Raw genomic sequence first — 27134 nt, 5'->3', positions numbered from 1 at the left:
AGGGAGGGGGAGAGGGAGACGGAGGAGTTCATTCCGGGAAGGCGAATGGAAAATCCCCTCTCCGTGTGGGAGGAGCTTCGTGATTCCCGGAAGTGACTTTGACTTTCTGTGAATTCCTGAACAACAAAAGAGTGAAAGAAAGAATCACAATCAGATGTTTTGTCTTCAGTTAAATATGTGAAGGTTTGTTCTGACTGTTTATTTATTAAATATAGTGTTTTAAAGCTTGTTGTAGGAACAATACGTTACAATGAACACGTATTAAAATACAGTTTAATGTGAATAAAACTAGTGCTACGTGATTTTAGTTCATTCACTATGACGTAACAGCAGATTTAAAAAAGAAGCAGCTGGTAACATTTAAGATGTTAAACCATCAAATGTTTATTTATTTGATAGAAAGATTAAATACATAGTTTGAGAGTTTTGTTTCGGTCTGAAATCAAAACTTCTCAAAGTACACAGATATGCTGGTAAGAGGTATATATAGTATAAATACTGCATTCCTGTAAAAATACTCATTTAGCAGAATAATATTATATTATTGATGCTTTAAACTTGTCATGTACTTTATATACTGCTGGTAGTTGTATGTACGATTACATCATCATGTATGACGTCGTTCTTTTTATTTTCATAATCTCAATCTGTAAAGTAACTAAAGTTATCAAATAATTCAGTAAATAGGAAAACATCTGACTAACTACAAGTATAAAAGCTGCAGAGAATGACATAAAACATACAAAAACACAATTACTTTTACTTTTCATACTTCTGGTAATATTTATGTACGTTATGTACGTTTCAGAATCTCATTTATATTTCATTAATAATCATAACATGGAGGAAAATGTAAACTAAACATACATGTTCACCAGCATGCACCTCGGGTCTGTCACCGGCAGAGGGCGCTCACACCCTCTGATGAAGGTTTAGGAAGCTCCTTCAGGAGACTGGGAGGAGACAGGCTTCACTCTAGGAAGCATCTAAATACTTAAAGTTTATTCTCTCTATTTCCTGTGTAATAACCACATCTTAATATCTATAACAGCAAAAACTCACAATAAAATATTTTCTCACTTTTATATAAATGTATTTCTCAAAAACAAAAAACGATAAAAAAGGTCAAAAACATGCTTACATTATTTTTAATATCGCATAATCCTCTCCCTTATCTCTCTCTCTCTCTCTCTCTCTCTCTTCCTCTCGTGCACCTGACCTCTCCATCCTGCTGAAGCCCCGCCCCCTCCTCCGCCCCGCCCCCCTCCATCTGCTGGTCGCGGAGCTTCAGCCGCGGTCCCTCCTCCTCTCCAGGCCGCGACCGGGCACCGCAGGCCGGGGAAGAAGCGTCGCCGGTGCTGCGGAACTCTGGAGCCCCGACGGCCGCGAATATACGGAGCCGGAGCTGCGTAGGGAAGGAAGCAAGGAAGGAAGGAAGGAAGGATGAGCTGCAGGAGAGGAAGAGGAGCGCGCCTCACCATGTTTCTCTTCTGGTGTCTCACGTGCACGCGGCCGCTGGTCACAGGTAAGACGTGCACGTGTAGCGCCCTCCCGACAACAGGCCGCGGAGCACAAACATTATTATTCATATGGATGATATAAACCGTGTGTTACGGTGTGTGTGTGTCCCTGTGTCCCTGTGTGTGTGTCCCTGTGTTACGGTGTGTGTGTGTCCCTGTGTTACGGTGTGTGTGTGTCCCTGTGTTACGGTGTGTGTGTGTCCCTGTGTTACGGTGTGTGTGTGTCCCTGTGTTACGGTGTGTGTGTGTCCCTGTGTTACGGTGTGTGTGTCCCTGTGTTACGGTGTGTGTGTGTCCCTGTGTTACGGTGTGTGTGTGTCCCTGTGTTACGGTGTGTGTGTCCCTGTGTCCCTGTGTGTGTGTCCCTGTGTTACGGTGTGTGTGTGTGTCCCTGTGTTACTGTGTGTGTCCCTGTGTTACGGTGTGTGTGTGTCCCTGTGTTACGGTGTGTGTGTCCCTGTGTTACGGTGTGTGTGTCCCTGTGTTACGGTGTGTGTGTGTCCCTGTGTTACGGTGTGTGTGTCCCTGTGTTACGGTGTGTGTGTGTGTCCCTGTGTGTGTCCCTGTGTTACGGTGTGTGTGTGTCCCTGTGTTACGGTGTGTGTGTGTCCCTGTGTCCCTGTGTGTCCCTGTGTCCCTGTGTGTGTCCCTGTGTTACAGTGTGTGTGTGTCCCTGTGTGTCCCTGTGTGTCCCTGTGTGTCCCTGTGTGTGTGTGTCCCTGTGTTAGTGTGTGTGTGTCCCTGTGTTACGGTGTGTGTGTGTCCCTGTGTCCCTGTGTGTGTCCCTGTGTACTGTGTGTGTCCCTGTGTGTCCGTGTGTGTCCCTGTGTGTGTCCCTGTGTGTGTGTGTGTGTCCCTGTGTGTGTCCCTGTGTTACGGTGTGTGTGTGTCCCTGTGTCCCTGTGTGTGTCCCTGTGTTACGGTGTGTGTGTGTGTGTCCCTGTGTCCCTGTGTGTGTCCCTGTGTTACGGTGTGTGTGTCCCTGTGTGTGTCCCTGTGTTACAGTGTGTGTGTGTGTCCCTGTGTCCCTGTGTGTGTCCCTGTGTCCCTGTGTGTGTCCCTGTGTTACAGTGTGTGTGTGTGTCCCTGTGTCCCTGTGTGTGTCCCTGTGTGTGTCCCTGTGTTACAGTGTGTGTGTGTGTCCCTGTGTCCCTGTGTGTGTCCCTGTGTTACAGTGTGTGTGTGTGTCCCTGTGTCCCTGTGTGTGTCCCTGTGTCCCTGTGTGTGTAGACTGTAGACCAGTCTCCTGGGCTCAGGTCCAGCTCCTGATCTTCTTCTTCTTCTTCTTCTCCTCTCAGGATCGTCGTCTGTTGACCATGAGCTTCGTCTCTTCCCGTCTCGTCGGCCTCCTCCTCCTCCTGACCTGAGACACCACCTCCACCATCATCACCTCCACCATCATCACCTCCACCATCATCACCTCCACCATCATCACCTCTACCATCTTCATCATCATCTTCATCAGCGTCCCGCCGGCTTCGCCAAAGTGGTGCCCGCCGCCCTCTCGGAGCCCCGCCCTCCTCACGCCGCGGTGTCGGCACGCCACCTGCTGACTGTGGTGAGGGAGCTGCTCTCTGATTGGTTACCAGACATGTGTCGGAGATCACCTGTCAATCATGCAGTGTGTGTGTGTGGGAGGGGGGGGGGGGAGGAGACTAAGACGTTGATCTCTAATTGATTAATTAATCAAGGGTCAGAGGTCAGACCAGTAAGTGATGGATGAGGAGCTGCAGACGCCCTGGTGCTGGAGGGGGGATGCTCTGTTGCCATGGAGACACCAACCATGTGTGTGTGTGTGTGTGAGACCCACTTACCTTCACAGTGGGCGGTTGCGTAACTCTTGAGATAAACAGCAGCGACCTTCAGAGTGACACACACACACACGCACGCACGCACGCACGCACGCACACACACACACACACACACACACACACACACACTAATTAGCTGATAGCCCTGGGGGAGAGGGGGGAACCAATCAGAAAGAAGAGACAAGTGTGATATGAAATCACACTTGTGTGTGTGTGTGTGTGTGTGTGTGTGTGTGTGTGGACAGAAATAGCACCTGATCCCGACAGGAAGCGCAGTGGGATAATGGCATTACCTGGGTGACAGCCAATCAGGTGTGCCGTTGCGCTCCGTCGCCCTCTAAGCCAATCACAGAGCAGGGATTGATTAGATCAGGAAGTGGAGCAGGCGGCAGGAACCTGTTGTCAGCTCAGTGAGAGCAACAATGTTGACATGGTCCCTTGGTAAGGTTGTTGTTGTTGACGTGTTTTTGGTTTAAATGTCTTTTCGCTGCTTTTAGGGATTTTACTCTGTTATTGCTCAGTGTTATTCATAAAAAATGGGCAGAAAATAATCTGAAGTAATTTTTTATAACAAATAAATCGTTTAATTGTTGGTGTTTTGTAAAAGTAAATTTAATATTTTTAGATTATTTGATGTTTATCTGACAACAAAAGACATTTATTGAACAATTGAGTGAAACATTTGCAGGTTATTAGTTATTAGTTTTTTGGTTCTGCCGTGTTTTATTGGTTGTTTGAGACTGATTGTCTGTCTGTGTGTGTGTGTGTGTGTGTGTGTGTATGTGTGTGTGTGTATGTGGGGTGAGGGTTATTGTTCCTGAAATTGAATTAACTGGCCAGAGAACATGTTGTTTTAGCCATTAGCAAACAACCGCCCACACACACACACACACACACACACACACACACACACACACACACACACACACACACACACACACACATAGACAGACAAAGCTGCAGAGATGATCAATACCAGTAGAGTCGCTTCCATTCCTTTTATTTTTCCCAGAATTCTGTGTTTTTTGTTCTCAGGACGAAACAAAAAAGGCAAGATCTCGTTTTTTTTGCCACCGATCAAAGCTGCATTCTCTCTCCTGACCACCAGGGGGCGACTCCTCTGGTTGTATAGAAGTCTCTGCTTCATGTGTTAAGTTTATTATTGATCTCTCTCAGTATCTGGCTGTGGATGTGAGGAGGCTGAACGTCAGTCTTCTTCGGTGGTTTCGGGAAGGCGTGGCGGCGGCGCTCGGCGTTCCTACGGGACACGTGCACATCAACCGGCTGAACGTGAGACAACACAAACAACCACATTCCATTGGTAGCCTGATTGATTGATTGGTTGATTGATTGACGGCTCTCTTGCAGGAGAAGAAGAATGGCATCGAGCTCTTCGTGTCCTCTGATAGGCCGGGGGTCTCAGAGCCCCGCCCCGCCGAGGAGGTCATCCAATCCCTGAACGTCCGGGTCCTCCACCGCCACCTGGGGCACTTCGGCATCACCGAGGTCTCCACAGAGGTGTGTGTTCGGTCTCCTTGGTAACGGCAGCTCGTTAAGCGGCCTCGTTAGTCCCTGTGGAGACGGATCGGTGTTATTAGAGGAGAGATCAGAGTTTAATGAACTCTTAAAGTGCCATCAATCAGGAAGAGGAGGGCAGAGTCATGGATTATGTTAATAAATACATTAAACAAAATAATATATATGTACAATATATATATATATATATAAATAAATAAATATAGTTCCGGTACACCTGCCCGAAATGGTCGCGATCCAGTCGGAACGACCCAACATTGTTTTATTTTGAAAATCTTCCTCGCCTGTAGGAGAACGTCCTGCAGGGCGAGCACAGAGACCACGTGTGGGGCGGAGAAGGTTTCTACACAGGCCTCCTCTTCGTCACCATCTTCATCATCATCATCATCACCTGCTTGATGGTAAACACACACACACACACACACACACACGCATACACACACGTAAAGACATTTCAATACATTAATAACTAGAATGGGCACTCGCATATCACAAGCTTGGGCATTGAATTATGAACATTTTGGCATTAGTTGCCAATTGGACAAAAATGTATCGTGCTATGGTAAAAAAAGATTTTGACCTTTCCATGACCTTGACCTTTGACCCGATTGATCCCAAAATCTATCAAATGGTTCCCGGATAATAACCAATCATCCCACCAAATGTCATGCGATTCAAGAAGATTTTGACCTGTTCATGACCTTTGACCTTGACCTTTGACCCGATCGATCCCAAAATCTAATCAACTGGTCCCCGGATAATAACCAATCATCCCACCAAATTTCATGCGATTCGGTTCAATACTTTTTGAGTTCTGCGAATAACACGCATACAAATAAATAAACTAGAACGGGCACTCGGTAGAGCGCATACCTTCGCATATCACAAGATTGGGCATTGAATTATGAACATTTTGGCATTAGTTGCATGCCAATTGGACAAAAATGTATCGTGCTATGGTAAAAAAAAGATTTTGACGTTTCCATGACCTTGACCTTTGATCCGATTGATCCCAAAATCTAATTAAATGGTCCCCGGATAATAAACAATCATCCCACCAAATTCCATGTGATTCAAGAAGATTTGACCTGTTCATGACCTTTGACCTTGACCTTTGACCCGATCGATGCCAAAATCTAATCAACTGGTCCCCGGATAATAAACAATCATCCCACCAAATTTCATGCGATTCGGTTCAATACTTTTTGAGTTCTGCGAAAGATTTTGACCTGTTCATGACCTTTGACCCGATCGATCCCAAAATCTAATCAACTGGTGCCCGGATAATAAACAATCATCCCACCAAATTGCATGCGATTCGGTTCAATACTTTTTGAGTTTTGCGAATAACACGCATACAAATAAATAAATAAATAAATACACGGCGATCAAAACATAACCTTCCGGCATTTTCAATGCGAAGGTAATAAATAAATAAATACACAGCGATCAAAACATAACCTTCCGGCATTTTCAATGCGAAGGTAATAATAATGTGGCGTTAGGTTGCAGTGGGGCATTTAATCCACAGGAGGGCGCTCTTACTCAGTGAAACCATTATACATGATTATATTAAAATCATATAAGACCTGAATACAAATATATAAACTATTTACAATTTAATAGATCTAAATGAATATTAATTAATTCTCTGCTGATCTGTGAAATCAGGTCGATATAAAACCTTTAAATGAGGAAAAAATTAAATGAAATAAATAAATGTCATTATAAATAATAATAGTTAATACAAATATTGACACATATTAAAATGATAATGACTTCTCTCCAGGTGTTGTACCGACTCAAGGAGAAGGTCCAGGTGTCTGACAGACAGCTGAAGGCTCCGCCCCCTGACCTCCACCTGACCCCGACAGTCCACTTGGACTCGGCCCAGAGGTTAAAGGGCACCAAGGTCGGCCAAGGACCTCATATTTACTGCCTGAAGTCAAGAATCCATAATCCATGCAGTAACTCTCCTCCTCCTCCTCCAGGTTTCAGGAAGCATGGTCCAAGCTGAGCGCCCTCCAACTGTAGCCACGCCCATTCGCCAGCAGCAGCCAATCATAGCTTGCCGCCGCCTCGCCCCTCTCCCAGTGGTCCCTCTGCCCAGGTAAGTCAGCCGGCGAGCGCCTCCCAACGCTCTCCACATTTGGGTTTGTGAAATGAAACCCACGTGAACTCTCCTCCTAGCTCCGCCCCCGTTTTCAACAGCCAGGACCACGCCCCTCTGGCCGTGACAGCCAATAGCGAGCTGAAGATCTGCCCCTCCCCCTTCAGGATGAAACCTGCAGCCCGACTGCAAGAGAGGTAGGAAGTAAGCAGGTGTTTTAGCCCCGCCCCTCTGCCAGGGTGTGTGAGTGTGTGTGTGAGTGTGTGAGTGTGTGTGTGGTCTCAGTGGTTTTGTAAAATAAAGACCCTTTAAAAATGAAACCAGTTAATTAATAAAATCAATAATAATTCAAATTACTTTAAATATCTTTCATGAATAAATAAAGTCATAAATAAAATTTATGTATTTATTTATTTATGTTCATTGTTTTGCATTCATTCGATGTTTTGAGTTTATCTCATAAATAGTATATTTATATACATTTGTTTATTTAATAATTTAGATTCAGTAAACGTGATGGTTTTGACTTAAACATAATTTATACGTATTATTTAGTATTATAATTTAGTAAATGTCCTAAATTACACTCAATCCTTACAAACTCAGAAATCAGTCAATTGTAATATTAATATATATGTTTATATAATATATATTTTCCCTTTGTTATCGGTTTGTTACCGCCTTTCTTTAATTAGCGCTCTTCCTCCATTCACACGTCCCCCGCGACCTTTGACCCCTCTGAGAAAGTCGTTCCTGACCCCTCGGTGAACGGAGGCCGATCGTCGGGCAGATAAACCTCACAGTGACACGCGTTAAGTGCTTTCGCTGCTCCAACGTCACAGAAGAAGAAGAAGAAGAAACATCGCTGAGCCCCGGAGTCCATTTAGTTTTCCGGCTCCATCGTTAGAGCGAAGGGAAGTGTGTGTGTGTATGTGTGTGTGTGTGTGTGTGTGTGTGTGTGTGTGTGTGTGTGTGTGTGTGTGTGTGTGTGTGTGTGTGTGTGTGTGTGTGTGTGTGTGTGTGTGTGTGTGTGTGTGTGTGTGTGTGTGTGTGTGTGTGTGTGTGTGTGTGTGTGTGTGTCCTCCACTCTGGACGGCGGCCAATCAGCAATCAGACGATTAGGAAGTAACGGCATCCTGGACAGGAAGCCGGCGACACGTAGCCAGACCAAGAGACAACATCTCATTGTTTTGAGATAACTTTAAAATCTTTAATTTAATTAATCTCATGAACTTGAACTCTGCATATGACACTTTTGATTTAGTATATGATGTTAATTTAGTAAATATAAAAAAATCGGTTTAACTTAAACTTTTAATTAAACGTAAACAAATAAAAAGGGAAACGGGAAGTCGGAGGAACTCATCTTCTTCCCCGTTCCTCCAGACGCGGCTCCAACGTCTCTCTGGTGTTGGACATGTCGGCTCTCGGCGCCGTGGAGCCGCTCAACGTCGCCGTGGCGACGCCCAGAGAGGCGGCGGCCAGAGAGTACCTGCAGGCGGCCGGCCGGCCTCTGACACGGCGGCAGCTCCGCGACGTCGTCAACAACGCACACAAGCTGCACGCCGAGTTCGCTGTAAGAAACGTAGCTTCACCAACGTAGCTTCACCAACGTAGCTTCACATACGTAGCTTCACATACGTAGCTTCACATACGTAGCTTCACATACGTAGCTTCACCAACGTAGCTTCACATACGTAGCTTCACATATGTAGCTTCACCAACGTAGCTTCACATACGTAGCTTCACATACGTAGCTTCACCAATGTAGCTTCACATACGTAGCTTCACATACTTAGCTTCACCAACGTAGCTTCACATACGTAGCTTCACCAACGTAGCTTCACATACGTAGCTTCACATACTTAGCTTCACATACGTAGCTTCACATACGTAGCTTCACATACGTAGCTTCACCAATGTAGCTTCACATACGTAGCTTCACATACGTAGCTTCACCAATGTAGCTTCACCAATGTAGCTTCACATACGTAGCTTCACATACGTAGCTTCACATACGTAGCTTCACCAACGTAGCTTCACATACGTAGCTTCACATACGTAGCTTCACCAATGTAGCTTCACATACGTAGCTTCACATACGTAGCTTCACATACGTAGCTTCACCAACGTAGCTTCACATACGTAGCTTCACATACGTAGCTTCACATACTTAGCTTCACATATGTAGCTTCACATACGTAGCTTCACATACTTAGCTTCACATATGTAGCTTCACATACGTAGCTTCACATACTTAGCTTCACATACGTAGCTTAATCATCGTAGCTTCAAGGTCGTAGGTTAAAATCCCGCCCACCGACCATACGAGTTTACGCTTTTGTCACCACAACAAACTATTTGTAGCTTTTAACCAACCACAACAATTAAGAGATTAGCAAGTAGCATTTGTGGTTAGCATTCATTATTATAGACCATAGCGTTAGCAATTATTGATTAGCGTAGCCAAACAGCATAAGCTAATTGACAACAAATTGTTAAAGTCTGGCTGCAATTATAATGAGCGAAGTCAAGCGAAGTCATGGTGGATGTAGCATGCTCGCTAGCGAGCTAGCCAGTCGCTATATGAGTTGAAACAAGTTGATATGAAGAAGTTACTCGTCTCGTGAAAGTTTAACTGATGCTAAAACCTCAAAGTCCTGACTCACTTTCTCTTCTTCCAACTCAGGAAATTCCAATGAATTTTATTGATCCCAAGGAGCTCGATATCCCAAACCACGGGACCAAGAACCGATACAAGACCATACTGCCCAGTGAGTGGTGTGTGTGTGAAATAATCTGTGTTGCTAGGAAACGGTAGCTGTCCCAAAGCAGTCTTCAACTCTCATTTCCTGTTAAACCAGGAAGTTGTTTTATTATGTGGGAAGGTCAAAGGTCAACAACCCCAAGGACGAGCTCATATCGCACCTCCGTCCTCTCTGTCCCCACACACACACGCACACACACACACACACACACACACACACACACACACACACACACACACACACACACACACACACACACACACACACACACACACACACACTCGAACAACAATTCATGCTTTGTTCTCACACAGCCAGCCAAGCATTTAGTCTGATTAAGACATTATGTAACACACACACACACACACACACACACACACACACACACACACACACACACACACACACACACAGTGATTGTTTTTAGTTTGTGCACTTATATTTCTGAGAGGGGGCGGGGTTATCAGGGGGGAGGGGTTACTTCCTTCCTTCCTTCCACCAATCAGGGCTCAGGAATGCTCCTCGAGAGCTGCTGTCAATCCACTTCCTGTCTGTAAGAGGGTCCAGACCCCATACTGGACTCAGTCTGTAAGAGGGTCCAGACCCCATACTGGACTCAGTCTGTAAGAGGGTCCAGACCCCATACTGGACTCAGTCTGTAAGAGGGTCCAGACCCCATACTGGACTCAGTCTATAAGAGGGTCCAGACCCCATACTGGACTCAGTCTGTAAGAGGGTCCAGACCCCATACTGGACTCAGTCTGTAAGAGGGTGGAACCCCCCACTGGACTCAGTCTGAAGAGGTACAGACCCCATACTGACTCAGTCTGTAAGAGGGTACAGACCCCATACTGGACTCAGTCTGTAAGAGGGTCCAGACCCCATACTGGACTCAGTCTATAAGAGGATCCAGACCCCATACTGGACTCAGTCTGTAAGAGGGTCCAGACCCCATACTGGACTCAGTCTGTAAGAGGGTCCAGACCCCATACTGGACTCAGTCTGTAAGAGGGTCCAGACCCCATACTGGACTCAGTCTGTAAGAGGGTCCAGACCCCATACTGGACTCAGTCTGTAAGAGGGTACAGACCCCATACTGGACTCAGTCTGTAAGAGGGTCCAGACCCCATACTGGACTCAGTCTGTAAGAGGGTCCAGACCCCATACTGGACTCAGTCTGTAAGAGGGTCCAGACCCCATACTGGACTCAGTCTATAAGAGGGTCCAGACCCCATACTGGACTCAGTCTGTAAGAGGTCCAGACCCCATACTGGACTCAGTCTGTAAGAGGGTCCAGACCCCATACTGGACTCAGTCTGTAAGAGGGTCCAGACCCCATACTGGACTCAGTCTGTAAGAGGGTCCAGACCCCATACTGGACTCAGTCTATAAGAGGGTCCAGACCCCATACTGGACTCAGTCTGTAAGAGGGTCCAGACCCCATACTGGACTCAGTCTGTAAGAGGGTCCAGACCCCATACTGGACTCAGTCTGTAAGAGGATCCAGACCCCATTCTCAGTAAGTGGTCCAGAACACTGAGGTCCAGACCCCATACTGACCTCAGTCTGTAAGAGGGTCCAGACCCCATACTGGACTCAGTCTGTAAGAGGATCCAGACCCCATACTGGACTCAGTCTGTAAGAGGATCCAGACCCCATACTGGTCTGACCCCTGCCCGTCTCTCTAGACCTCCATTCCAGAGTGATCCTGAAGACCAAGACCAGCGACCCTCTGAGCTGCTACATCAACGCCAACTTCATCCGGGTGAGTCCAGAAGGATCCAGACCACCAAGTACTCTACGACAGTAGAGGTACTAGTACCTCACTGTAGAGGTACTCTACGACAGTAGAGGTACTAGTACCTCACTGTAGAGGTACTCTACGACAGTAGAGGTACTAGTACCTCACTGTAGAGGTACTCTACTACAGTAGAGGTACTAGTACCTCACTGTAGAGGTACTCTACGACAGTAGAGGTACTAGTACCTCACTGTAGAGGTACTCTACGACAGTAGAGGTACTAGCACTCACTGTAGAGGTACTCACTGACAGAGGTACTAGTGCCTCACTGTAGAGGTACTCACTACAGAGGTACCTCACTGTAGAGGTACTCTCGACAGTAGAGGCACTAGCACTCACTGTAGAGGCATCACTACAGTAGAGGTACTAGTACCTCACTGTAGAGGTACTCTACGACAGTAGAGGTACTAGTGCCTCACTGTAGAGGTACTCTACTACAGTAGAGGTACTAGTACCTCACTGTAGAGGTACTCTACGACAGTAGAGGTACTAGTGCCTCATCACAGAGGGTACTCTACTACAGTAGAGTACTAGTACCTCACTGTAGAGGTACTTCACTACAGTAGAGGTACTAGTACCTCACTGTAGAGGTACTCGACAGTAGAGGTACTAGTGCCTCACTGCAGAGGTACTCACGACAGTAGAGGTACTAGTGCCTCACTGTAGAGGTACTACTACAGTAGAGGTACTAGTACCTCACTGTAGAGGTACTCTACGACAGTAGAGGTACTAGTGCCTCACTGTAGAGGTACTCTACTACAGTAGAGGTACTAGTACCTCACTGTAGAGGTACTCTACGACAGTAGAGGTACTAGTGCCTCACTGTAGAGGTATTTCACGACAGTAGTGCCTCACTGTAGAGGTACTCTACGACAGTAGAGGTACTAGTACCTCACTGTAGAGGTACTCTACTACAGTAGAGGTACTAGTACCTCACTGTAGAGGTACTCTACGACAGTAGAGGTACTAGTACCTCACTGTAGAGGTACTCTACGACAGTAGAGGTACTAGTGCCTCACTGTAGAGGTACTCTACTACAGTAGAGGTACTAGTACCTCACTGTAGAGGTACTCTACTATAGTAGAGGTACTAGTACCTCACTGTAGAGGTACTCTACGACAGTAGAGGTACTAGTGCCTCACTGTAGAGGTACTCTACGACAGTAGAGGTACTAGTGCCTCACTGTAGAGGTACTCTACGACAGTAGAGGTACTAGTGCCTCACTGTAGAGGTACTCTACTACAGTAGAGGTACTAGTACCTCACTGTAGAGGTACTCTACGACAGTAGAGGTACTAGTGCCTCACTGTAGAGGTACTCTACGACAGTAGAGGTACTAGTACCTCACTGTAGAGGTACTCTACTACAGTAGAGGTACTAGTACCTCACTGTAGAGGTACTCTACTACAGTAGAGGTACTAGTACCTCACTGTAGAGGTACTCTACGACAGTAGAGGTACTAGTACCTCACTGTAGAGGTACTCTACTACAGTAGAAGTGTTTCTCTTTAACTCAGCTATATTTTAATAACTCCTTTTTCCTGTAGTTTTAATTGACTAATAGTTTTATATCCTGTTTAAAAGTACAACACTACAAGTACACACACACACACACACACACACACACACACACACACACACACACACACACTCTACTGTAGTGAAGTACAAAAGAGCTCCTTCCTGTCAGGAAGCTTCATGAAACAATTCAAACTGTCCTCATGTATAAATACTCCTTAACTGTCGTAGTAGTACCACGTTATAAACAAATAAAGTGTGTATATATATACACATAGTATAATAGTGTACTCTGACGCTGCGCTGTGATTGGCTCAGGGTTACCTTGGCAACGAGAGGGCGTTCATCGCCACCCAGGGCCCCCTGGTGAACACGGTGAACGACTTCTGGACCATGGTGTGGCAGGAGGAGACGCCGGCTGTGGTGATGATCACCAAGCTGAAGGAGAGGAACGAGGTGGGGACAACAACACAACAACAACACACACAACCACAACAACACAATATGATGATCACCAAGCTGAAGGAGAGGAACGAGGTGGGGACAACAACACAACAACAACACAGAACCACAACAACACAATATGATGATCACCAAGCTGAAGGAGAGGAACGAGGTGGGGACAACAACACAACAACAACACACACAACCACAACAACACAATATGATGATCACCAAGCTGAGAGGAACAACAACAACACACACAACCAGAAGGAGGAAACGAGGGGACAACAACACAACAACAACACACACACAACAACACAATATGATGATCACCAAGCTGAAGGAGAGGAACGAGGTGGACAACAACACAACAACAACACACACAACCACAACAACACAATATGATGATCACCAAGCTGAAGGAGAGGAACGAGGTGGGGACAACAACACAACAACAACACACACACAACCACACAACAACAATATGATGATCACTGCTGAAGGAGAGGAACGAGGGGACAACAACACAACAACAACACACACAACCACAACAACACAATATGATGATCACCAAGCTGAAGGAGAGGAACGAGGTGGGGACAACAACACAACAACAACACACACAACCACAACAACACAATATGATGATCACCAAGCTGAAGGAGAGGAACGAGGTGGGGACAACAACACAACAACAACACACACAACCACAACAACACAATATGATGATCACCAAGCTGAAGGAGAGGAACGAGGTGGGGACAACAACACACACACACACACACAACCACAACAACACAATATGATGATCACTGTTGAAGGAGAAACAACACAACCAAAGAGGAACCAGTACAATTTCACTACAGTAGAGGCACACACAACACTGTAGATGATCACCAAGCTGAAGGAGAGGAACGAGGTGCAGGTACTCTACAACAAGACACAGTAGAGGTACTAGTACCTCACTGTAGAGGAGCAGAGGCACTAGTGCCTCACTGTAGAGGCAAACAGTAGAGGTACTAGTAACCTCACTGTAGAGGTACTCTACCACAGTAGAGGTACTAGTACACTGTAGAGGACAGTAGAGGTACTAGTACCTCACTGTAGAGGTACAGAGGTACTCAGTAGAAGTGTTTCTTAACTCAGCTTTCCTGTAGTTTTAATTGACTAATAGTTTTATATCCTGTTTCACACCCACACAAGTACACACACACACACACACACACACACACACACACACACACACACACACAATCTAATTGTAGTGAAGCAGAAAGAGCTCCTTCCTGTCAGGAAGCTTCATGAAACAAACTGTCCTCATGTATAAATAAACTGTCGTAGTAGTACCACGTTATAACAAATAAAGTGTGTATATATAATAGTATAATAGGATTGGCATCGCCACCCAGGGCCCCTGGTGAACACGGTGAACGACTGGACCATGATGGCAGGATGATCACCAAGCTGAAGGAGAGGAACGAGGTGGGGACAACAACACAACACACACACAACCACAACAACACAATATGATGATCACAAGCTGAAGGAGAGGAACGAGTGGACAACAACACACAAACCACAAAACACAGAACAACACAACAACAACAATGATCACCAAGCTGAAGGAGAGGAACGAGGTGGGACAACAACACAACAACAACACACACAACCACAACAACACAATATGATGATCACCAAGCTGAAGGAGAGGAACGAGGTGGGGACAACAACACAACAACAACACACAACCACAACAACACAATATGATGATCACCAAGCTGAAGGAGAGGAACGAGGTGGGGACAACAACACAACAACAACACACAACCACAACAACACAATATGATGATCACCAAGCTGAAGGAGAGGAACAAGGTGGGGACAACAACACAACAACAACACAGAACCACAACAACACAATATGATGATCACCAAGCTGAAGGAGAGGAACGAGGTGGGGACAACAACACAACAACAACACACAACCCACAACAACACAATATGATGATCACCAAGCTGAAGGAGAGGAACGAGGTGGGGACAACAACACAACAACAACACACACAACCACAACAACACAATATGATGATCACCAAGCTGAAGGAGAGGAACGAGGTGGGGACAACAACACAACAACAACACACACAACCACAACAACACAATATGATGATCACCAAGCTGAAGGAGAGGAACGAGGTGGGGACAACAACACAACAACAACACACACAACCACAACAACACAATATGATGATCACCAAGCTGAAGGAGAGGAACGAGGTGGGGACAACAACACAACAACAACACACAACCACAACAACACAATATGATGATCACCAAGCTGAAGGAGAGGAACGAGGTGGGGACAACAACACAACAACAACACACAACCACAACAACACAATATGATGATCACCAAGCTGAAGGAGAGGAACGAGGTGGGGACAACAACACAACAACAACACACACAACCACAACAACACAATATGATGATCACCAAGCTGAAGGAGAGGAACGAGGTGAGGACAACAACACAACAACAACACACACAACAACACAATATGATGATCACCAAGCTGAAGGAGAGGAACGAGGTGGGGACAACAACACAACAACAACACACACAACCACAACAACACAATATGATGATCACCAAGCTGAAGGAGAGGAACGAGGTGGGGACAACAACACAACAACAACACACAGAACCACAACAACAACACAACAACACAATATGATGATCACCAAGCTGAAGGAGAGGAACGAGGTGGGGACAACAACACAACAACAACACACACAACCACAACAACACAATATGATGATCACCAAGCTGAAGGAGAGGAACGAGGTGGGGACAACAACACAACAACAACACACACAACCACAACAACACAATATGATGATCACCAAGCTGAAGGAGAGGAACGAGGTGGGGACAACAACACAACAACAACACACACAACCACAACAACACAATATGATGATCACCAAGCTGAAGGAGAGGAACGAGGTGGGGACAACAACACAACAACAACACACACAACCACAACAACACAATATGATGATCACCAAGCTGAAGGAGAGGAACGAGGTGGGGACAACAACACAACAACAACACACACAACCACAACAACACAATATGATGATCACCAAGCTGAAGGAGAGGAACGAGGTGGGGACAACAACACAACAACAACACACACAACCACAACAACACAATATGATGATCACCAAGCTGAAGGAGAGGAACGAGGTGGGGACAACAACACAACAACAACACACACAACCACAACAACACAATATGATGATCACCAAGCTGAAGGAGAGGAACGAGGTGGGGACAACAACACAACAACAACACACACAACCACAACAACACAATATGATGATCACCAAGCTGAAGGAGAGGAACGAGGTGGGGACAACAACACAACAACAACACACACAACCACAACAACACAATATGATGATCACCAAGCTGAAGGAGAGGAACGAGGTGGGACAACAACACAACAACAACACACACAACCACAACAACACAATATGATGATCACCAAGCTGAAGGAGAGGAACGAGGTGGGACAACAACACAACAACAACACACAACCACAACAACACAATATGATGATCACCAAGCTGAAGGAGAGGAACGAGGTGGGGACAACAACACAACAACAACACACACAACCACAACAACACAATATGATGATCACCAAGCTGAAGGAGAGGAACGAGGTGGGGACAACAACACAACAACAACACACACAACCACAACAACACAATATGATGATCACCAAGTTGAAGGAGAGGAACGAGGTGGGGACAACAACACAACAACAACACACACACCACAACAACACAATATGATGATCACCAAGCTGAAGGAGAGGAACGAGGTGGGGACAACAACACAACAACAACACACACAACAACACAATATGATGATCACCAAGCTGAAGGAGAGGAACGAGGTGGGGACAACAAAACAACAACAACAACACACACAACCACAACAACACAATATGATGATCACCAAGCTGAAGGAGAGGAACGAGGTGAGGACAACAACACAACAACAACACACACAACCACAACAACACAATATGATGATCACCAAGCTGAAGGAGAGGAACGAGGTGGGGACAACAACACAACAACAACACACACAACCACAACAACACAATATGATGATCACCAAGCTGAAGGAGAGGAACGAGGTGGGGACAACAACACAACAACAACACACACAACCACAACAACACAATATGATGATCACCAAGCTGAAGGAGAGGAACGAGGTGGGGACAACAACACAACAACAACACACACAACCACAACAACACAATATGATGATCACCAAGCTGAAGGAGAGGAACGAGGTGGGGACAACAACACAACAACAACACACACAACCACAACAACACAATATGATGATCACCAAGCTGAAGGAGAGGAACGAGGTGAGGACAACAACACAACAACAACACACACAACCACAACAACACAATATGATGATCACCAAGCTGAAGGAGAGGAACGAGGTGGGGACAACAACACAACAACAACACACAACCACAACAACACAATATGATGATCACCAAGCTGAAGGAGAGGAACGAGGTGAGGACAACAACACAACAACAACACACACAACCACAACAACACAATATGATGATCACCAAGCTGAAGGAGAGGAACGAGGTGGGGACAACAACACACACAACCACAACAACACAATATGATGATCACCAAGCTGAAGGAGAGGAACGAGGTGGGGACAACAACACAACAACAACACACACAACCACAACAACACAATATGATGATCACCAAGCTGAAGGAGAGGAACGAGGTGGGGACAACAACACAACAACAACACACACAACCACAACAACACAATATGATGATCACCAAGCTGAAGGAGAGGAACGAGGTGGGGACAACAACACAACAACAACACACACAACCACAACAACACAATATGATGATCACCAAGCTGAAGGAGAGGAACGAGGTGGGGACAACAACACAACAACAACACACAACCACAACAACACAATATGATGATCACCAAGCTGAAGGAGAGGAACGAGGTGGGGACAACAACACAACAACAACACACACAACCACAACAACACAATATGATGATCACCAAGCTGAAGGAGAGGAACGAGGTGGGACAACAACACAACAACAACACACACAACCACAACAACACAATATGATGATCACCAAGCTGAAGGAGAGGAACGAGGTGGGGACAACAACACAACAACAACACACAACCACAACAACACAATATGATGATCACCAAGCTGAAGGAGAGGAACGAGGTGGGGACAACAACACAACAACAACACACACAACCACAACAACACAATATGATGATCACCAAGCTGAAGGAGAGGAACGAGGTGGGGACAACAACACAACAACAACACACACAACCACAACAACACAATATGATGATCACCAAGCTGAAGGAGAGGAACGAGGTGGGGACAACAACACAACAACAACACACACAACCACAACAACACAATATGATGATCACCAAGCTGAAGGAGAGGAACGAGGTGGGGACAACAACACAACAACAACACACACAACCACAACAACACAATATGATGATCACCAAGCTGAAGGAGAGGAACGAGGTGGGGACAACAACACAACAACAACACACACAACCACAACAACACAATATGATGATCACCAAGCTGAAGGAGAGGAACGAGGTGGGGACAACAACACAACAACAACACACACAACCACAACAACACAATATGATGATCACCAAGCTGAAGGAGAGGAACGAGGTGGGGACAACAACACAACAACAACACACACAACCACAACAACACAATATGATGATCACCAAGCTGAAGGAGAGGAACGAGGTGGGGACAACAACACAACAACAACACACACAACCACAACAACACAATATGATGATCACCAAGCTGAAGGAGAGGAACGAGGTGGGGACAACAACACAACAACAACACACACAACCACAACAACACAATATGATGATCACCAAGCTGAAGGAGAGGAACGAGGTGGGGACAACAACACAACAACAACACACACAACCACAACAACACAATATGATGATCACCAAGCTGAAGGAGAGGAACGAGGTGGGGACAACAACACAACAACAACACACACAACCACAACAACACAATATGATGATCACCAAGCTGAAGGAGAGGAACGAGGTGGGGACAACAACACAACAACAACACACACAACCACAACAACACAATATGATGATCACCAAGCTGAAGGAGAGGAATGAGGTGGGGACAACAACACAACAACAACACAGAACCACAACAACACAATATGATGATCACCAAGCTGAAGGAGAGGAACGAGGTGGGGACAACAACACAACAACAACACACACAACCACAACAACACAATATGATGATCACCAAGCTGAAGGAGAGGAACGAGGTGGGGACAACAACACAACAACAACACACACAACCACAACAACACAATATGATGATCACCAAGCTGAAGGAGAGGAACGAGGTGGGGACAACAACACAACAACAACACACACAACCACAACAACACAATATGATGATCACCAAGCTGAAGGAGAGGAACGAGGTGAGGACAACAACACAACAACAACACACACAACAACACAATATGATGATCACCAAGCTGAAGGAGAGGAACGAGGTGGGGACAACAACACAACAACAACACACAACCACAACAACACAATATGATGATCACCAAGCTGAAGGAGAGGAACGAGAGGGACAACAACACAACAAAAACACACCAACACAACAACAATATGATGATGAAGGAGAGGAACGAGGTGGGGACAACAACAACACAACAACACAATATGATGATCACCAAGCTGAAGGAGAGGAACGAGGTGAGGACAACAACAACACAACAACAACACACACAACCACAACAACACAATATGATGATCACCAAGCTGAAGGAGAGGAACGAGGTGGGGACAACAACACAACAACAACACACACAACCACAACAACACAATATGATGATCACCAAGCTGAAGGAGAGGAACGAGGTGGGGACAACAACACAACAACAACACACACAACAACACAATATGATGATCACCAAGCTGAAGGAGAGGAACGAGGTGAGGACAACAACACAACAACAACACACAGAACCACAACAACACAATATGATGATCACCAAGCTGAAGGAGAGGAACGAGGTGGGGACAACAACACAACAACAACACAGAACCACAACAACACAATATGATGATCACCAAGCTGAAGGAGAGGAACGAGGTGGGGACAACAACACAACAACAACACACACAACCACAACAACACAATATGATGATCACCAAGCTGAAGGAGAGGAACGAGGTGGGGACAACAACACAACAACAACACACAGAACCACAACAACACAATATGATGATCACCAAGCTGAAGGAGAGGAACGAGGTGGGGACAACAACACAACAACAACACAGAACCACAACAACACAATATGATGATCACCAAGCTGAAGGAGAGGAACGAGGTGGGGACAACAACACAACAACAACACACAACCACAACAACACAATATGATGATCACCAAGCTGAAGGAGAGGAACGAGGTGGGGACAACAACACAACAACAACACACACAACCACAACAACACAATATGATGATCACCAAGCTGAAGGAGAGGAACGAGGTGGGGACAACAACACAACAACAACACACACAACCACAACAACACAATATGATGATCACCAAGCTGAAGGAGAGGAACGAGGTGGGGACAACAACACAACAACAACACACACAACAACACAATATGATGATCACCAAGCTGAAGGAGAGGAACGAGGTGAGGACAACAACACAACAACAACACAGAACCACAACAACACAATATGATGATCACCAAGCTGAAGGAGAGGAACGAGGTGGGGACAACAACACAACAACAACACACACAACCACAACAACACAATATGATGATCACCAAGCTGAAGGAGAGGAATGAGGTGGGGACAACAACACAACAACAACACAGAACCACAACAACACAATATGATGATCACCAAGCTGAAGGAGAGGAACGAGGTGGGGACAACAACACAACAACACAGAACCACAACAACACAATATGACAAGCTGAAGGAGAGGAACGAGGTGGGGACAACAACACAACAACAACAACACACAGAACCACAACAACACAATATGTTGATCACCAAGCTGAAGGAGAGGAACGAGGTGGGGACAACAACACAACAACAACACACAGAACCACAACAACACAATATGATGACCACCAAGCTGAAGGAGAGGAACGAGGTGGGGACAACAACACAACAACACAGAACCACAACAACACAATATGATGATCACCAAGCTGAAGGAGAGGAACGAGGTGGGGACAACAACACAACAACAACACAGAACCACAACAACACAATATGATGATCACCAAGCTGAAGGAGAGGAACGAGGTGGGGACAACAACACAACAACAACACACAGAACCACAACAACACAATATGTTGATCACCAAGCTGAAGGAGAGGAACGAGGTGGGGACAACAACACAACAACAACACACAGAACCACAACAACACAATATGATGATCACCAAGCTGAAGGAGAGGAACGAGGTGGGGACAACAACACAACAACAACACACAGAACCACAACAACACAATATGATGATCACCAAGCTGAAGGAGAGGAACGAGGTGGGGACAACAACACAACAACAACACACACAACCACAACAACACAATATGATGATCACCAAGCTGAAGGAGAGGAACGAGGTGGGGACAACAACACAACAACAACACACAGAACCACAACAACACAATATGATGATCACCAAGCTGAAGGAGAGGAACGAGGTGGGGACAACAACACAACAACAACACACACAACCACAACAACACAATATGATGATCACCAAGCTGAAGGAGAGGAACGAGGTGGGGACAACAACACAACAACAACACACACAACCACAACAACACAATATGATGATCACCAAGCTGAAGGAGAGGAACGAGGTGGGGACAACAACACAACAACAACACACACAACCACAACAACACAATATGATGATCACCAAGCTGAAGGAGAGGAACGAGGTGAGGACAACAACACAACAACAACACAACCACAACAACACAATATGATGATCACCAAGCTGAAGGAGAGGAACGAGGTGGGGACAACAACACAACAACACACACAACCACAACAACACAATATGATGATCACCAAGCTGAAGGAGAGGAACGAGGTGGGGACAACAACACAACAACAACACAGAACCACAACAACACAATATGATGATCACCAAGCTGAAGGAGAGGAACGAGGTGGGGACAACAACACAACAACAACACACAGAACCACAACAACACAATATGTTGATCACCAAGCTGAAGGAGAGGAACAAGGTGGGGACAACAACACAATAACAACACACAGAACCACAACAACACAATATGATGATCACCAAGCTGAAGGAGAGGAACGAGGTGGGGACAACAACACAACAACAACACAACACACAGAACCACAACAACACAATATGATGATCACCAAGCTGAAGGAGAGGAACGAGGTGAGGACAACAACAACACATCAACAACAACACACTCAGCCAGTCCTCTCTGTAGAAGTGCGTGCTGTACTGGCCCGAGAGGAGAGGGATCTACGGGAAGGTGGAGGTGTTGGTGAACGGCGTCAGAGAGACGGAGCACTACACCACCCGCTGCCTCACACTCAAGGTACACACGGTGTGTGTGTGTGTGTGTGTGTGTGTGTGTGTGTGTTGACCTGTGTTGTGTGCAGTGTGGGGACCAGACCCGTGAGCTGCAGCACTTCTGGTTCACCTCGTGGCCCGACCACAAAACCCCCGACGCCACAGCGCCGCTGCTGCAGCTGGTGGAGGACGTGGAGGAGGAGAGACGGGCGAGAGACACCAGCGGACCTGTGGTGGTCCACTGCAGGTAGAGGGGGGGGGAGAGAGAGAGAGAAGAGAGAGAGGTTTCTGCTGCCCCTAAATGTTTAAAGTGACTCCATTACCCATGATCCTCTGCTCTGCTTGCAGTGCTGGGATTGGCCGGACCGGCTGCTTCATCGCCACCACCATCGGCTGCCGGCAGCTGCAGCTGGAGGGGGCGGTGGACGTGCTGAGCGTCACCTGCCGGCTGCGGGCCGACAGGTGTGGCGCCACCTGTTGACTCCACGTGACGGGGATCGGGTCTGAGCTGGTCCTGGTCCCGGTCCCTCACCTGGTTTCAATAACGACTCTGTGTCTCTGCAGAGGCGGTATGATCCAGACAGGTGAGCAGTACGAGTTTGTCCACCACGCCCTGAGCCTGTACGAGGCCCGCCTCTCTGCAGAAACCGGCCAGTGAGGGCTCGCCGACCGCACAGTGGGCGTCGGCTTGGACCAGGAGGCGGAGCTCTCGTGGCGAAGTCCTCGATCTTCCAGATTAGAGAATCCTTCAGGGGATCTTCGGGTTCTTCCGACGGACAACCAATGAGGAAGCCGAGTGGGCGGAGCCTGCCGAAGGGAAAGGAAGAAAGAGGTACATTTCAGAAAACGGGACGTCTCCGTTCTTCTGCTCCGGTGTTTCTTCTTCACGTGTTTCTACTTCACGTGTTGTGGGAGGAGCCGGAAAGACTTCTTCTGTCGCCGAGGCGTAGAGATCGACTCCCACGACGCGTCGCTCGTGTTTCTGCGTCTCGAGGACGTGATGATTTTGTATCGTGGTGTTCGTGGTATCTGAAGACGACTGTTAGCTGTCGCTCCATTGGTCGACCGGCTGCCGTGACAACCGCTCTCCGTGAGTTCCCCGGGATCGTTTTTATTTACTCGCGTCCTTTTAAAACGTCTCAGAGACTAAACGTTGGTAAACTCTCAGGCCACTAAAAACGAGCAAGCTAACGCTACTTCGGCTTTGTTTCCATTGACTTATTTTTTATTCACATTTTTTAAAGACCGCTAAGGAAACCAGTTTGATGGATTTACGTTTAATTCACATTTCCGCAAAATAATTTGTTGAAAAAAAATCCCACTCTGGTTAGCGAACAAGCTAACGCAACTTTGAGATCTATTTTGATGTGTTTTATAACTCGCGGGAGCCGACGTCACAGCGGAGCGACCGCCAGACGAAAAGCTCCAAGCTAACCAACCAATGTACCGCTAAACAGGCTAATGCTAAGCTAGCTCTCGTAGTACAGCGTTCTCCATGGAGGCTCATCGTAGTTTTGGTAGTTCGGTGTTAATCTGTGATGCTTTAATGCTAATAAATGGACGCTAATTTATAAACTCATGTTATTATCAGCCCGCTATGGTAACGTAATATTTTTTGTCAAAACCAATAATATTTAGTATTCAACTGGTAAAAAATGAACGTGTTTTACAGCAATTATTCCGTACGTGTCACGTAAAGCTAAAGCAATAAATACAGTAAATCTGTAACTGGACGTAACGCCTCAAACGTCGTCCTACGACTCTATAAAAGATCAATAACGTGTATGAACTGTTTCTCAAAGGGTCAAAGGTCACGTGTGCACATTTAATTAGTTAATGGAGACGAGTCATATCTCGACATTGTGTTGAACCGGAGTTAAACTTAGTTATTGATATTTAGCTTTATGCCAAAAAGGTAAACGATGACGTGGTGGTTCGTCTCTTGAGGAGCCGTTGTGATTATCAGTGTCTTCGTATCCGTTGTGTATCAAAGTAATAACTTTATTTTTATACCGTTTCTACATGTTCCCGTGTGTCGTAGCTTTCCGGCGTCTCTACCAACGCAAAACACGTATTTTAGAATTAAAATGTGAAACTAGAATATGAATACTTGCGTAGCTGTTTGGAGGAACGTTACCGTGGCGTATCGTCCACGCCGTGTTAAAGGGCCGTCACGCCCCATGTGGGCGGAGCCAACGCAGAGAACTCGCTGCTATGAAACGGGAACATTCTGAGAAGTTCGACGGACAAAAAACAAGAACAAGTTTAAAGGACATATTTAGTTTTTGTTCCTCTTCTCGTGACACGAGAGACTCTGGACTCTTTCCTCTTCGGCTGATCAACAGAACTCACCTGAAGAATAGAGACGAAGAATAAATTCACCTGGTTTAAACTTCTGTGACGTCACGTCTCACCTGATCATTTTAAACTGTTTTACTAATGAACTTAATGTTGTAACCTTAGCTACCGAGAACTGCTGTAACCTCTTTTATACTTCTATCTACACATATATATGGTTATATATATCTATATATGTTTTTATATATATGTTTATATATATATATATATATACGTATATATATTTATATATATATATATATATAAACATGTATATAATAATGTATATATATATATAACATGTCTATACAGTACATGTTGTGACCTGTAATCTGAACATAATCTCCGGACATAAAGACTCGTAACTTGTTTTGGACTCTTTTGTCTCCTGGTGAGAAAACATCATAACTAATAACTACGTTGAGATTTAATTATATATATATATATATATATTAGATAACAAGGTTTCATTAAAATACTCGTGTCGTTGGTTCAGACTTCAGACGTTTCTTCATGAGGAAGAAGCTGAACGACTTTAACTGAAACGATGAAGTTCTTCATGAAGATGAATGAAAGTGAAGCTTTGTTCCTAGAAACTAAATAAAATGAGAGAGAGAGAGAGAGGGGGGCGAGCAGGAAGGAAGGAAGGAAGGAGGTGTGGAGCTCCAACCGACAGCAACAAAAACATTTTGGCTTTAAACTTGAAAACGCTGGAGAATAAAAAATGAACATTTAATGTGTCGTAAATAGTTAATTGTTGGATTATAACACGTTTATAACATGAATAAGAGTTTAGAGACTGCATTATAACTGAATTATAATATATTATTATAACTGCATTATAACACATCATTATAACCACAATATAACATCATTATAACACGTTATAACAGCATTATAACACATTATAACACATCATTATAACATTATAACACCATTATAACTACAGTATAACATCATTATAACTACATTATAACTACATTATAACATCGTTATAACATCATTATAACTACAGTATAACATTGTTATAACATCAGTATAACTACATTATAACATCATAACTACATTATAACATTGTTATAACTACAGTATAACATCATAACTACATTATAACATCGTTATAACATTATAACTACATTATAACTTCATTATAACTGCATTATAACTACATTATTATAACCACAGTATAACATTGTTATAACACATTATAACAGCATTATAACTATTATAGACTGACGGTGTTGACTGTCAGTTGGTTCAACAGTCATAAAAACATTTATTCTTTTTGAAGCTTCTCCAGGAAACTATTGGAAATTAAACTTGTAAACTATTGAAATTATTGTAAACAAAGACGTTTAAACGTTCCCATAAAGCGTGAAGACGTCAAACTCCTCGTCTCATCCTCATCGTCCACCTCTCGGTCTATTTATAGACGCCATGGAGGAAGTCCGCTAGTGACTCCCGAGCTCCACGATGGAGTCTGACCCGAGAGAGAGAGACAGGAAGAGAGAGAGACGGGCGAGAGACAG

At 45.3% G+C, this 27134-nt stretch overlaps 1 protein-coding gene across 2 annotated transcripts; it reads left to right on the top strand.

The window, feature by feature from the left end:
- Window positions 1-51: 51 nt before the first annotated feature.
- ptprr (protein tyrosine phosphatase receptor type R) lies at window positions 52-25975 on the top strand. 2 transcript variants are annotated; one of them, XM_056424608.1, is made up of 18 exons: window positions 52-183; window positions 1238-1525; window positions 2819-3078; window positions 4508-4621; window positions 4700-4849; window positions 5158-5268; window positions 6657-6779; window positions 6859-6977; window positions 7058-7174; window positions 8364-8553; window positions 9667-9751; window positions 11434-11510; window positions 13380-13517; window positions 23183-23293; window positions 23358-23515; window positions 23617-23730; window positions 23833-23852; window positions 23913-25975. In XM_056424608.1, the coding sequence occupies exons 2-18, from the start codon at window positions 1444-1446 to the stop codon at window positions 23924-23926; spliced, it is 1983 nt and encodes a 660-aa protein (XP_056280583.1). In that variant the 5' UTR covers window positions 52-183; window positions 1238-1443; the 3' UTR covers window positions 23927-25975. The 2 variants fall into 2 exon arrangements, with proteins under 2 accessions (XP_056280583.1, XP_056280582.1); XM_056424607.1 differs by having other exon boundaries at window positions 53-183; window positions 23833-25975.
- The last annotated feature ends 1159 nt before the right edge of the window (window positions 25976-27134 follow it).

The sequence above is a fragment of the Pseudoliparis swirei genome, chromosome 10 (assembly GCF_029220125.1).
Source record: "Pseudoliparis swirei isolate HS2019 ecotype Mariana Trench chromosome 10, NWPU_hadal_v1, whole genome shotgun sequence".
Taxonomy (NCBI): Eukaryota; Metazoa; Chordata; class Actinopteri; order Perciformes; family Liparidae; genus Pseudoliparis; species Pseudoliparis swirei.
The sequence above is the reverse complement of the archived record's forward strand: the minus strand, read 5'-3'. Positions and strand labels throughout refer to the sequence as shown.

Coding starts and splice junctions, on each gene's coding strand:
- ptprr (XM_056424607.1), top strand. CDS start 1,444: ATGAGCTGCAGGAGAGGAAGAGGAGCGCGCCTCACCATGTTTCTCTTC. Junction 5,269..6,656: donor TCATCATCACCTGCTTGATG/GTAAACACACAC, acceptor ACTTCTCTCCAG/GTGTTGTACCGACTCAAGGA. Junction 11,511..13,379: donor TCAACGCCAACTTCATCCGG/GTGAGTCCAGAA, acceptor TGATTGGCTCAG/GGTTACCTTGGCAACGAGAG.